The sequence below is a fragment of the Buteo buteo genome, chromosome 25, assembly GCF_964188355.1.
Source record: "Buteo buteo chromosome 25, bButBut1.hap1.1, whole genome shotgun sequence".
NCBI classification, from domain to species: domain Eukaryota; kingdom Metazoa; phylum Chordata; class Aves; order Accipitriformes; family Accipitridae; genus Buteo; species Buteo buteo.
Window position 1 is genome coordinate 2,851,926 of NC_134195.1, and position 13,311 is coordinate 2,865,236.

At 38.8% G+C, this 13,311-nt stretch overlaps 1 protein-coding gene across 2 annotated transcripts in view; it reads left to right on the forward strand.

Annotated features, from left to right (window-relative positions):
* Nucleotides 1-9,604, forward strand: part of TMCO3 (transmembrane and coiled-coil domains 3) — a 35,338-nt gene extending 25,734 nt beyond the window's left edge. The window contains exons 12-14 of one of the 2 annotated variants that reach the window (XM_075057389.1): nucleotides 6,253-6,332; nucleotides 6,834-6,983; nucleotides 8,609-9,604. In XM_075057389.1, coding sequence (XP_074913490.1) covers nucleotides 6,253-6,332; nucleotides 6,834-6,983; nucleotides 8,609-8,722 — 344 coding nt within the window. In that variant the 3' untranslated portion in view covers nucleotides 8,723-9,604. Of the gene's footprint in view, nucleotides 1-417; nucleotides 6,333-6,833; nucleotides 6,984-8,608 lie in introns of those variants that run through there. The other variant, XR_012654394.1, reaches the window with a different exon arrangement.
* Nucleotides 9,605-13,311: the final 3,707 nt, after the last annotated feature.

A 13,311-nucleotide genomic window follows, 5' to 3' on the forward strand; every position in this document is an offset into this window, starting at 1 on the left:
CTACAAATTGGGGGAAGGAGATAGATTTTTATTTTGTTAACATACTAAACTGTTAACTGACCACTGTATTGGTTTGCCTTTGCTGGTATTTTTAAATGTAACATTCACTTTCATAAGCAATTTCCATGTTGTGCTCTCAATTCTTGTTTTAATGTCAGTTTTTCATTGTTAATTCTGAATTTGCACTATTTAAAACATGTAACTAAAAATTTAAAGGGAAAAGGGGGTTTGGGTGTTGGGTTTTTTTTTTTAATGTTCTGTCTTCACAGCAGCTATATTTGTAATTTATACTAAAATTGCATTGCTATTTTGAGTCAATTGGTAGAGTAGATTTCAGGTTCTTGTGGCTTGGTTTTCTCTAGAAGCAGGATACAATAATGGAAACAGATCTCTTTTTATAGCATCTTGTTTCTTTAGTTAGGAAAATGTGATCTGTGCATTCTCAACGCAAGGAAAAAATAATTGAACAAGATGTATCTTGGAGACTACCTGAATGCCAACTGAAATGCAGCATTGATGCCTAAGACCAGGAGAGTAACTCATCATGCTTGTTACCCAAAACAAGTTTACTCTGAGAATATTTACAGTTAACCAGTAGCTTCATTTTGAACTGCTACATGCTCTAGCTGTCCATGCATGCCCCCGTACGCTTTCTCTAAAGGAAACTGAGGCACGTTACTGAAGTGCTTAGGTACAGTGAATGAGGAGACAGGCCCTGTGAAAGCGCTTGTCTCTCCTTGTGGATTGTATAGGAGATGTGTGTCCTATTATGGGGGGCATTGCAAGGTCTAAAATAGGGGTTTGAATGTGGCCCATTGCACAAATCCAACCTCCTTCAACCCACGCTTACTCAGAAATCCTTAGGGTTTGGTTGTGGTTTTTTTCAAGACCGCCCTTGGCTTTTCTTCTGGTTTTAAGTTTTCTATTGTTCTTTTTATCTCCGTATATTTATTCAGATAACAGTGAAGTCCCATCATCAGCATAATTTTAATGCCTTTCCTTATATACCTGTTTGATACCCATTGTTTCATAACAGAAACTAAAACTGTTTCTGGTGGTTATCAAAATAAAAAGGAAGTAGTTATGCTTGCCAGTCTTGATTTTTGTTTTACCCAGCCCATGATAATAGCTTGTGCTGATCAGATTGCTTAGTAATAGGTATGTTTATTTGAATAACTTATTTTTTAATAAAGGGAGGAAAGTGGTGAGCTATGGTAAAACTCTTGGGCCCATATAACTGACAAGGTTGGATGACTAATTGCTAAATGCTCACAGGTAAGTTGTTTATGTGTTTTAGTAAAGATGGTGATGGAGCAGATAGTGTTACCAGGGTTACAAAGCATGACAAGTAATTGTAAGCCCAAAGTTAATTTTACAAGGGACTGAACAAAAATACTGCCCTACACTCTTGTGGCTGCATAAATTAAGACTAGAGAGAAGACTTCGGTACAGTACCAGAAAACAGCAAGACCTCAGTTGGCATGCTGGAAGCACTCCATATAGCTTATTTTATACCATAAGGAAATTATTTTGGTAGTTCTGTTACAGAATTAAAAAAAAAAATAAATCTTTTTAACTATTTGTTACCATTATAATTGCAAGGAGGGAAAGAAAAGAAAATTGCCTCACAAGTTTGTATGGTTTTAAAGAAAATGGGTGTTATTCCTGCCTCAGAAGAAAGTTAGCTAAAAATCAGAAAAATGAGCTATGTTATAGGCCTCTGACAAAATGTGACAATGCTTGCTTTTAAAAAAAAAGGCAAAAAACCAAACAAAACCAAACCAAACCACCCTACAAAAACCAAACACACCCCCTTTCCCCCCCAAATAAGCATTATCCCCCCCCTTCCCCCTTTACTTTCAATTACTTTCAAATGTTGTGGTTAACAGGAATTTCTGTGGGGTGGCAAGGAGGTAGGTTTTAAAACCAGTGATACGATGTTGCAAACAAAACCTGAGTAAGATAAAAAGTATTCCGTAAACTTTTAAAAAAGAAATCTAGTAAGAAAAGGCTTCTTGCTTGCTCCCTACTTATAGATCTATAAATGCAAATGTTATGTATCTATAAATACATAGAGATTTACTACATGAAATTATGTAAAAGCCACAGGGAAAGAGTCTCTCCCCCTGCCTAAAGAGAAGGCTTGTTGCTATATGCAGCAAGCACCCTATTATAGAGAGCAGAAGTGCTTGAGATCCAGAGGTGGGATCGTACACCACTGCAGTAATATCATTTCCATTCCTTTTAGAGTAAAGGAATAAATAGAAAAAATTTACTTAACTGAAAAGTGACAGTAAATATGTCATTTGGAAAAGTTAGTTCCTATTTTGCTTGTCTTAAATGCCTGCTTTTCTGTTCTCACTACAGAAATCCTTCTGGTTTCTGAAAGCTGAGCTGTGAATAGTACTTGTTCGTGTAATATCTGTAACAGTGCTCCTGCCCTCAGCTTGACCTGTGTAATGCTACTGCTTTCAAATTTGCACATGGGTGCATTTGGGGGAGTAACACACCTTTGCAGTTAGGCATTAACAGCTGCACTTTGAGTTACTCTCCATCTGTACATTCATTTAGGCCTCTGTGTGTTCTTCAAGGTTTCTGGCTCTCTTTATGCTACCTGCTGAGGTTAGAAAGTTCCTGTTAGTCCCCGTCCTCACTAATATTTTTGAGAGAACATGTGGACCAATCCCTTACAGCCACATTTTGAGAACTTCCTTTCTCATTTATGTTTTGGTACCTAGTACTCAGATCCTTCCCTTTCCACCTCTGCATCATTCGATTTTGTTTTGATTGCTTTTTAGAAAGATGGAAGGCATCTTTGCATAGACTGTTTGACTTTTTTTTTTTTTTAAAGGCCCCAATAACCCATTTTTTGTCAGTCTACAAGACATACAGAGTTTGAAATTGGGCATCAGGACCCTGTCTGCCACTGGTGAGGAGGCAGATTACTTCCACGGACTGACAAAGTTGTGTGTCCTCAATGTGCCGTACAGATGTACTCACTTGCCAGGCTCCAGGTTTCCCTTTTGGGTAAATCTTGCGGTCAGCGTTGAACCTTGAATGCAAGATGCTAAAAACCGTTTAACAGTGCGGACTTTTTCTTCAGAAGGTGGGTGATGCTGACACTGTCAGCATCACCACCGTCCAGAACAAACACGCACACAATGTTTCTCTGATGAGCCTCTTAACATTTCTGTTGAATTTGAGAGAAATCAAAGGAAGATCCCAACCTGGAATTTATTAGGTGACATATATCACCTTCTCCGTCTCCATCCAGGACTACTGCTTTGTTGTCCTGCATGGAATACAATGAAGCTTGGAGGTTTCAAGCTCTCAGAACTGTAACTAGAATCAAGAGGACTTTCCCCTTTGCAGAAAGGTGGAAATGAATGTTGGTTTTCCCCCCTGCTACTTAACGATCTAGCCAGGGCTGTAGCATTTATTGCATTTGCTAGCTATGATCTTAGGTTCATTAAGACTCTTTGTAGATAGAACATCCCAATGCAGCGCTAATGTGATTTTTCTGAGCGATGTCCTGTCTTGCGGATGTGTCAGAATTGACTCTACTGGCTCCAATTTGACCCACAGAGTTCTGGTTTCTGTAATCTTGTTTGCTGTCAAGGATCTCCAAGATTCCTTTTCTTGATGCTGGATCTTCCAGGATGTGGCCATGACATTTGGATCTTCGCGTGCTGTTTAGCAGCCCTCTAGCAGATAGGTGGAATCTGTCTGATTAGGGGGGAGAGGGAGTTGACTTGTTAAGAAAAAAGTACTTATAAAAAGGATGTGCAAAATCTTGCCTGTAATCATCCACAGAAGAACACATACCAACTTACACGAGTGAACTGTGCTTTTTGGCTTGACATTGATGCAAGGTCACCTTCACCTCAAGGCCTCCATTCTAGCTATTCCGGAACACTGCTTAGAATTGAAGTCTGGTGGCTTATGCTCAGCTCTGTGAAAATGTACCTAAGTGATATCCTAGCTGTTGGTGACAGGCCAACATGTCACTTGCTACCTGATGACGGTGCTGAAGTTCTTGAATTATTTGATTGAAGCGTTTCTTCCATTTTAGAGAACAAGTCCATAGTGACTCCTGAGCTTAGTCACAAAGCCTGATTAAAACCACTGAAATAAATGCCCATATTCATGCACCTTCTGTCTGGGAAGTTAATCTCTCTGATGACGTTCGTGTTGTTAGGAAGGCTTCATGTGCTTGTACAGCAGTCTGATACGACTTCTGGCCTTATCCTAAGTTTTCATCTAGGGCTGGGGCAGAGGTCTGTAATGACCATGAAATCCACTGTGGTGGGATTTATTTTCCCCAAAACATGTCTGTGTGCTGGGATGTTTGTTTGTTTGCTCAGAATAGTGTATGTAACAGGTTTAGGCTTGCTTCACCTCGCAGACGCTTACCTCCACGGGATTGGTATCGAAATCTGCGGTAGTTTGTGCCTCAGCTCTTTGGAATATGGTAGTAATCTCTACGTTGGGCAGCAGTTCGAATGGACTTCAGACTGCCTGTCTGCTCCAGAACTGAAAAGGTAGCTCTGCCAGTAGTGATGAGAGCACTAGGCTATATTTATAGCCTCCCTCTGAAATCTTCAGTTCCAGATGTGGCAGAGCTGGCCCCTTCATCAAACATGACATTGTTACAGGCTGTATTTCTTTAGTTGTTTTCATGTACGTTTCTGAGACCGGCCTAAAGGTGAATGAGCGACGTGCACGTGATACACAGTAAAAAAGAGAGAGAAGCTACTTGCCCCTCCACGTGCGTGTGTGCACACGTTTGGATTTCTGGTTTTGGTGTGGTGTTTGCCTCTCTTACTCTGCCATCTCTCCCCTTATTCTGATAGTCTTTTGCATTTGTGCTTCAGTAGTTGGAAGGAAATTAAGAAATAAAACACAGTGTGTACATGCTGACTGGGTAGTACTTGTATAAAAATCTCTGATGTACTTAGAAGTACATTTCCATCCACAATGGGATGTGTGTATGGACAAAATATTGTGAAGTAACTGTAAGTAACTTGTCTTGTGCACTCAGGAAGAGAAGATGACTCTTAGTTCTCTACAGTTCTTCTGGCTCTGCAGCACTCTGCGGCAGGGAAAATGAGTGAAAACTTGTCTTGCATTAAAATAAGAAATTACAGCATCGATTTACGTGCCTCATGCTTTAGAAAGCTAAACTCTTGTCCTTCACCAGAAATAACTGGGTTGAAGAACTGCCAACTATTCTGGATTTATCAGGGACACCACCACTATTTTGGTTTCTCTTTTTAAGAGCTTCTATGAAAAAGGAATAAGCTTCCAAAGATACACAGTTATGTTTGTCTGCACAAGTTCCTCATACCCTAGGAGGAAAAAATGCACTTAGTCAGCTGTGAGTAAGATTCTTCCTCAGTGACTCCAGGACTTCTCCAACAAATATTTTTTCTTACATTTAATATTAGCAGCATTTAGTTTTAAATTTCTGTGCTCTTTATGGTTCTTGTTATCTTGCTTCATATAATTACCAAATTAAAATGACAAAAAAAATTGCAAAAAAGAAAAAGAGACAGATACTTTCCCCCTCCTCCCAAACCCCCAACCAAATCAACAACATCATTATAGCAATGGGATTTTATATAATTCCGTAATTGTTAGACCATGCTCAGGGGTTTATGATTTTACCTTATTCCAGTCTAGGTGACTTTTTCAGTTCAGGTGACTTTCAGTGTTTGCAAGTGAGGGTCATGGAATCAAACCAGTTAGATTTTAGATTTTCTGTTGTAGCTATAGTCTATGCAAATACTGAATATCATGTTCCTTCCACAGTGATAGTCCATTACCACGTCATACAAAAATGTTAAATGGCTAGCAAAGTGTAGGGTGCAGTCACTGTGCAGAACAATGGAATTGTCTTCCTGCAGTATTTTTATAGCTTTCATTAGAGGTGTGTTTCAGTTCAGATTCTGGATTGTTGACTGGTGTGGAAGACAGAAAACTTGATAAATGAACGTGCTCATGTATCAGTCATATACAGTTTAACTCAGTTGGGAATATTGTTTGTGCTAAACCTCTCCAAAGGAAAAATGGTTGGATAATGCAGGAAGTGCTTTAGTCATCAAGTAGGTAGCGTTGGTAGGTATGTTAGGGCTTTTTGTTTGTTTGTTTTTGAGAATACAGTCTTGCAATTAAATGCATTATTAACTCAAAAAAATTATCATAGTAAGATATTGGCCTTAAACTTTGAAATACTGTTTTCTTTCCTGCTAGGACTTCATGTTTTCCCCACGTTTGTAATATATGAACTCACAGTCTTACTATTCCTTACATTGTCTGTGGTCATAATGAAGGTATTTTATTTTTCTCTTTTTTATCTTTTAATAGTCTAAACAATCTTTGTGCTGCATGCCCTAATGAAAATTCTGTGCAAGACCTGAACATGTGATATAAGAGAGAATATTACATCTTTACTGTAAATCTGTATTTGGAGGAATCTTACTGATTAGAATACCATTTGATACAACATTCTTAGGATAGTAAAAAAAAGATTGTATTTAATGTTAAAAGTAAGTTACACATGGAGAAACATCTATTTATCTAGCTTGGGATTTGTGACAAAGTTATCAAGTGTTTTTATTATAGTAAACAAGATACTACTTTTTACTGTGCAATGTACATTTGTCTCTTTTGACATTAACACAGAAGACATATTTAGAAGTCCACTAGTTTATGTCCAGAATTATTGTATTTGATGCTAAGTATTTTACAAAGATTGTACTATTTTATTTATTGCACTTCTTCTATTTTAAAACAAAACAAACCCACAACAACACAAAAAAATGTTTTTAAAGTTTGTCTTGGCAGTGCTTGTCCTTTCTCTGATTCTTCCAAAGACCAGCCAGTATATCAAGTGGATTGTCTCAGCAGGACTGGCACAAGTCAGTGAATTCTCTTTTGTTCTGGGAAGTAGAGCACGCAGAGCAGGGATCATATCTCGGGAGGTAAGCTGTGCTACAGTTATTAACTTCAGTTTTTGCACCTGAATAACTTACTGGGATTTGGTATTACAGTGTATTTGAATTACCAATATGCTCCAATTTTGTGGCATCTCTCAACTGTTAACAGGTAGAATCAATCCATACAAATGGAGACATGTATGGCCCCGACAGGATTCTTAGTTCCATTTTTTACTTGTTTCATATTGTACTGCAGTATTTTAAATAGCAGGTTTTACTTTTAAATGGCTTGGTTATAAATGCTTTACCTTAACTGCTCTCACTTAGAACTTCTTTATTAACTGAGCAATGAGCTGTAGATAGCACTCAAGTCACTAAGATGGAGAAGCCTTTGCTTTTGAAACCTTGATATAGCTATAGAAAGAGGTAACTGAGAGTATAGGATTTGAGTAAGGAAATATCAGTAAATACGAACTGGAGAGCAGATAGACTGAAGTGGAAATTGCCTTAACATTTAAACAAGCAAACAAACTTGTAATCTCTACCTGCAAAGCTTGTTTGTTTTCAATCCTCTGCAAAAGAAACAACCAGCTTTTTCAGTAGTCACGAAAAAAAAATGCCCTAGGAAAGAAACCTTAGTTTTATATTGAAGCTGTGAGAATGTTATTTTTTTTCAAGATGAAGTCTGCTTTGTGAAATTAAGTAAATTATGGCTATGGAGATACAACAACTGACTTCACTTTCTACTGCTTGCTGCTTTCTCCTATGTATCTCTGCTCACAAAAATACTTTGCTGGCGCTCCAAGCTTTTCATTGTGTGAGCAAGTGGGCTGTATAATGCTGGGACCAATTCCAAATAAAGCATGTGTGAAAAACTTACACAGTGCTGTTCACTTGTATAGGTAAAGGTGATTCATTTTCACGTTCACTCCTGCATGTAATTAGGAGTTACAAATACCGTATGTTTGCATAGAGTTTCAAGATAGCCATACATGATCACAGAACCAGTTTAGGGGCCCACCCACTGCGCTTGGAGGCCTTTAGGCTTTTTTTTTTTTCCTGTGACAGCTCTCACTTGATTATCTTCTGTATAGGTTTATATAGCTCTGAAATTTCTAAAAGTCATTCTTCTGTTTGAGACCTCAAAACTACTTCCTGCTGCTGTTTATAAGACTCATTCAGGCTATGTAGTTAAGATGTTTTTTCAGAAGATGTGCAGTATGACTTAAAGGGATTTTTGTTTGCTTTTTTTAGTGTATAAAATACTAGTGAACTTTGCCATTATATCATTAAACCAGAATAGTTTGGGGTGGTTTGTTTTGGTTTGGGTTTTTTGGGGGGGGCTTTGAATAAAGTGGTATTTGGCCTTTGATCTTTTAGCAAACATTGAGCTTTCAAAATTGACCTCGTAACTATATGTGTAAATAATTGTTTTTCTATAAGCTCATAATGTTGTTTTTGCAATTGTATCTTCAAATCAGATAAACAGATAATTAGATCATTTGAGCGTGCACTTGTTTGCTTTTGTAGCACTATGCATAGTTGCTTAGGAAGACAGGTGAATCTCCTGAGAATACTGTCCAGAAGAGTCCGATCTCCTCAAACTTCTAGTCACTTCTTAGTTTACCACGTAACTAAGAGAAGTAATGGCTTTCATTTGCGATTTTCAGGTCTATCTTCTTATTCTGAGTGTGACTACTCTAAGCCTTTTACTTGCCCCCGCCCTGTGGAGAGCTGCGATTATGAAATGTGTTCCGAGACCTGAAAGACGCTCAAGTACTTGATTAAGATTTGCACATATACAAGAATACATCTCTTTGCAAGGAATATCTTCATTGCTCATTGTATTTCTATGCACTCAGAAAACAAGAGGTTTTGAGTAGTCAGTCCTCTTAACGTGCACTTGGTTATAAGCCTTACACTGACCTTAAAACAAAACAAAATTCAACATTAAAAAAATTTACATAATTTGAATTGCACACCTTTTACAAAATTCACTTTCTCTCTGACAGACTAGAATCTGCCAGAATATTTGTTCCTGATCCAATCAGTTGTTCAGAGCATGAGTTATTTTTTTTAAATACAGCGTCATGCAAACTGTGTTGATTATTTTTTGCCTGAATGTGCCTTTTAATTTTCATCCTATTTTGTTACTGCTGGTTCATCACCAGATCTTGTTTAAAAAGAAAAAAAATAATATTATGGTGCCTATGGTATCTTCTTTCACTAAATGACTTGAGTCATTTTCACATTTAGGAGTTTAATATACTAGTATAAAATTAATCACAAACCACATTTCTAATGGTGAGTAAAAGTGTAGTCCTTTACACAAAGAAAAGGTTTAACTGCTTAGCATCAAACTGTTTTAAGCAGTCAAACACATATTCCAAATGATGCAGCCAATACTGTATGATATTTTATTCCAAACTGCAGAATATAATGTATTTTCTTATAGTGGTAACTTTTATTTGTGTTAGTTCTTTTATTTATTTACATATTCATATTTGACTAGAAGTCGATGATAAGAAAGGGCATAACTTAAGTTGTATTTGAAGACTGACAGTTGTCACCCATTCTTGTTGCTAACTGCTGTTACAGTTAGCACTGTTTACAGTTGTTTACAGGTTTTTTTTCTTTGTTTTAAATAAAAAATAAATTTAGTAAAACTGGGGAGTCTAATTTCAAGCAGATGTGAAAAACATCAGTTCTGTAACTTGGGAGGTTGGATGTTATTTGACACTATGCCAGATTTAAAATCATTTTAAGTAAATTAATTTGCACAAAACTAGAAATGGCAGACGGGATGTGTATTTGGAACTCCACGACTTTATATGTTGCATTTACATTGAATAAATTGTTAGTCTCTTTAAAATGTTGTGATATTTTAAAAAACGGTGTTTTGAATGTGATCTTAAATGTAAGTGTTTTGGTCTTTAAAACGTTCTATGTAGCGGGATAAGCCTTGTAAAAGCCCATTCTTTAACTGTCGTAGAGAAACCTTACTCATAGACTGTAGTCTACTCTGACAAACAATTTAAAAGTCATCTTGAGGTTTATCTGCTTAAAAACAATACTATTAAAGATATATTAACACTTTAGGTCAGTATGATACTGTTGTCTGAAATAACTTCGATAGCCACAAAATGGTTAGAAAAATGCATGTTACGTAGGTTTAAATTGCCAATTAAAATGAAAGCTGTCCTCCAAGTAGACAAACAAAGCTTTGAATGGATTTGTGTGCTTTATACCTCTTTCCTCTACCATAGGAGCCTCAGTTTCTTCCTGTGTTTTCTCTGACATCTGTTGGGCTTGTCAAAATGCAGCTTGGACTAGTCTGGTGTGTGTATGTACTGTTAGGACAGGGTAGGGTTAATCATATTTGAGTTCTTGCTCACTGGATTCGGGGCTTTCTCTCCAGGCACTGATGCTTCCTTCATAAAGGTGGCAGGAGTGTATGGCAATTCCGCCTCTCCTGGAATGGTTTCAGAAGTTACTGAGGAACAGTGACAAATGCAGAGGAAAAAGCTGACCTATAAATAAAATAGTTTTTCTTTAAAATGAATCTGTCACAGAGAAGAAACTTGAAACTGATTTGCTGGTGTATTTCAATATTTTGTATTCAAAATGTAGAAGTAATTCAAAAGTTTTATGGTACTGTTTAACAATCTACTAGCTCAGGCCTTTTTTTGAGGTGCCTCACTAAAATAATTTGTTTCTTAACTGTACGAGGGAGAGAAATCTTACTCTATCCACTGACCTAGCTCACAGTTTCTGCTTGAAATACAAGCTTCTCTCCTGAATGCCTCATTTTGGGTTTGAAAGATGCTTATTTCACATGTAGTTTACCACCTACGTTTCAGGGAGAAAAAAAAAAGTATCCATGACAGACCGTGGTAGAGACCTCTGTATGGTTTCCATTATGTCTCTTAGTTAGCCCTTGAAACTATTATACAAAGTATTACAGCTGTGGTGAGTAAACCTTTTGTCTAAATAAATTGCTGCCACTAGTTGTATTTCTCTGGAAAATTCCAGTTGGGAGACTAGGAAATACTGATGGTTTGTGTCTCTTAAAAGAAAGAAAATATTTTCCTGATTACCTTTTAAAGGAGTTGGGTGAAGAGTCCTTTTGGTACCATGTCCAAAAAGGAAAGCAAGTATCTAGATACCTTACTGGTTGCTTCATCTCTGTCACTTCTTTCCCAAATAATTTTTGATTCAGCCATGACTTGGCTAGGCTTTAGGAGAACTGGGGAAAGAGAAATAGGGAGCCTCATCTGAGTATCAATGTTCTCTGCCTCTTTGTTGACATAAACTTGGATTGCCTGACTGAATGTTAGATGTAAGTTCAAACTACTAGTCTTATTGGACATACGATAAGTTTGTTTACAATCAGATGTTTGAGATCGTCTCATAGAAATGGGGAGGTATATTGAGATACTGTAAATGTTCCCTGAAATGCAAATAATGGCTCAGTGCGTAATGCCATGTCAAAACAGGGTAGTCCCATGATACAGTCTCAGGACAGAAACAACAGACCTTATTCCTGTATGGAAAAAGGGGAGAATATTTCACAATTGGCCCACTTAGCTATAATTGCAGCTTTTCAGGAACCTTATGCCTGTACTCTGGAATATTCTCTTTCTGTGTCAAGTAGATGAAATTACAGCAGAGATCCGGGAGCCCCGAGAGGAAAATCTCCTGATTTGTGGAAGGTTTGTTGAAGAACAGGTGGTCTTTTCTGGAAATTTTTGTTTCAGCTTGTTGGACAGTGGTTCTATCTCGTTCACTTATCTAATGATCAGCTTCATTTGAATACGGAAAAGCTGATATGGGCCAGAAACTTCTGAAGTGATGAGGAGATATTTCTGTGGTGAAGCTGAATCTAAGGGAGTGGAAAGGAAGGGTCTGCTCTGTGCTTGAGTAGCAACTCTTTCAGCATACCTGTTTTGGGGTTGGTTTTGGGGGCGGTTGGTTTGTTTCGGCAGTGGGTGTAACAGGTTGCTTGTTTTGTGCGGTTTTTCTCTCTGAAAATTTGAGTTCTTGCACGTTACCCCTTTGGCCATTGTTCCCTATAGGAGTGAAGGAACCAAAACAGTTTAAAAGCTGGTAGTGTGGGCTGTGCTTCTCCTTTGTGAGTCCTCTCCCTGTCCCCAGGGTCGGACTGGTATAGGTAGACCCACAACCACCCTACTTACGGCTCATCCCATATATAAAGCAGGCTGCTCAGCAGGAAGATACCGCGCGGGAGCTGAGAGGTAGGCTCTTGGAGTTGTGACTGACGTGGGCCTAGGACGGCTCAAGGAATGTTGTCGCGGTGGCTTAGTCCATGGGGCTACGTAGCTTTTTAAAAGTTGTAAGAATTCTGTAAGAAAGCTGTAATCCTCAATGGTGAGGAGAAAGCAGCCTCGCAGTACTTTATATTGTGCTCGTTTTACAGTTCATCCTCGGCTTTGCAGACAGAGGCGCGGGGGCGGTTGCCGAGCAGGACAGAATAGCGCTGTATGGTGATGGTTGACGGAGGGTGTGAGAAACCTAGTGCGGTCTTGCTGCTCGTTGGAGTGAACCCAGGAACAATCTAACCACAAAAGCACTCCTGGGGTTTGTCTAGGGAAGGAATCGGTAGTTCTGCTCTGTAAGCAATCCTGGCGGTGCTCCAGCACGTGGGCAGTGCCAGAGGACCCCAGAGTGACAGCAGGCAAGCCACGCGTCGTAACATCTTTGTGGGAAACAGCAATAGCTCCTGAGGAGCAGCAAGTACCAGACATCCACTATTGAGATGATCTGACAACGAGGGAGCCAACAACACTAGTGAAGGGAGAAGGAAGCGCAGCAAGATGTCCCAAGGGCTGGGAGATGCGTGGCCCACCCTGCCCTAAGGGAAACAAAAGGCAGAAGGGAAAGGCATGCCTCTACCAGCCTCACCTAGGAGCCCAGGAGGTGTGCTGCGTCGGTTCTCCCACTGCCTCTGCTGACTAATTACCAGCGCCGGGTGGGAAAAACTTATTGATGGTAGGGACAGTGGAGACTAGGAGGACAGAGGAACAAGCTGGACAACAGTGTGACCAGAGTGACTTAGGGACAAGGGCTCCTGCCTTGGGGGACAAAATCTAGGTCAGGGAGTGGCAACACTTTCAAGGTTACGGTACTAAGCTGTATTTTTTTGTTTCCTAAAATAAAGCAGGAATTTGAGAATTGGGAGGTGCTACCTCCCAAGGAGACCAGATGCTGACAAGCTTGTCAACTGGTACTAGGTCTTTATTTAAGCCAGAAGCTTGCACAGGTCCCTCCTCTGTTCTGGAAGCTAGTATAGTTATCTTAGTCCCTACAAATCACAGTTGCTAATGAATTATTTTCTACTTCTTTATTCGTAAGT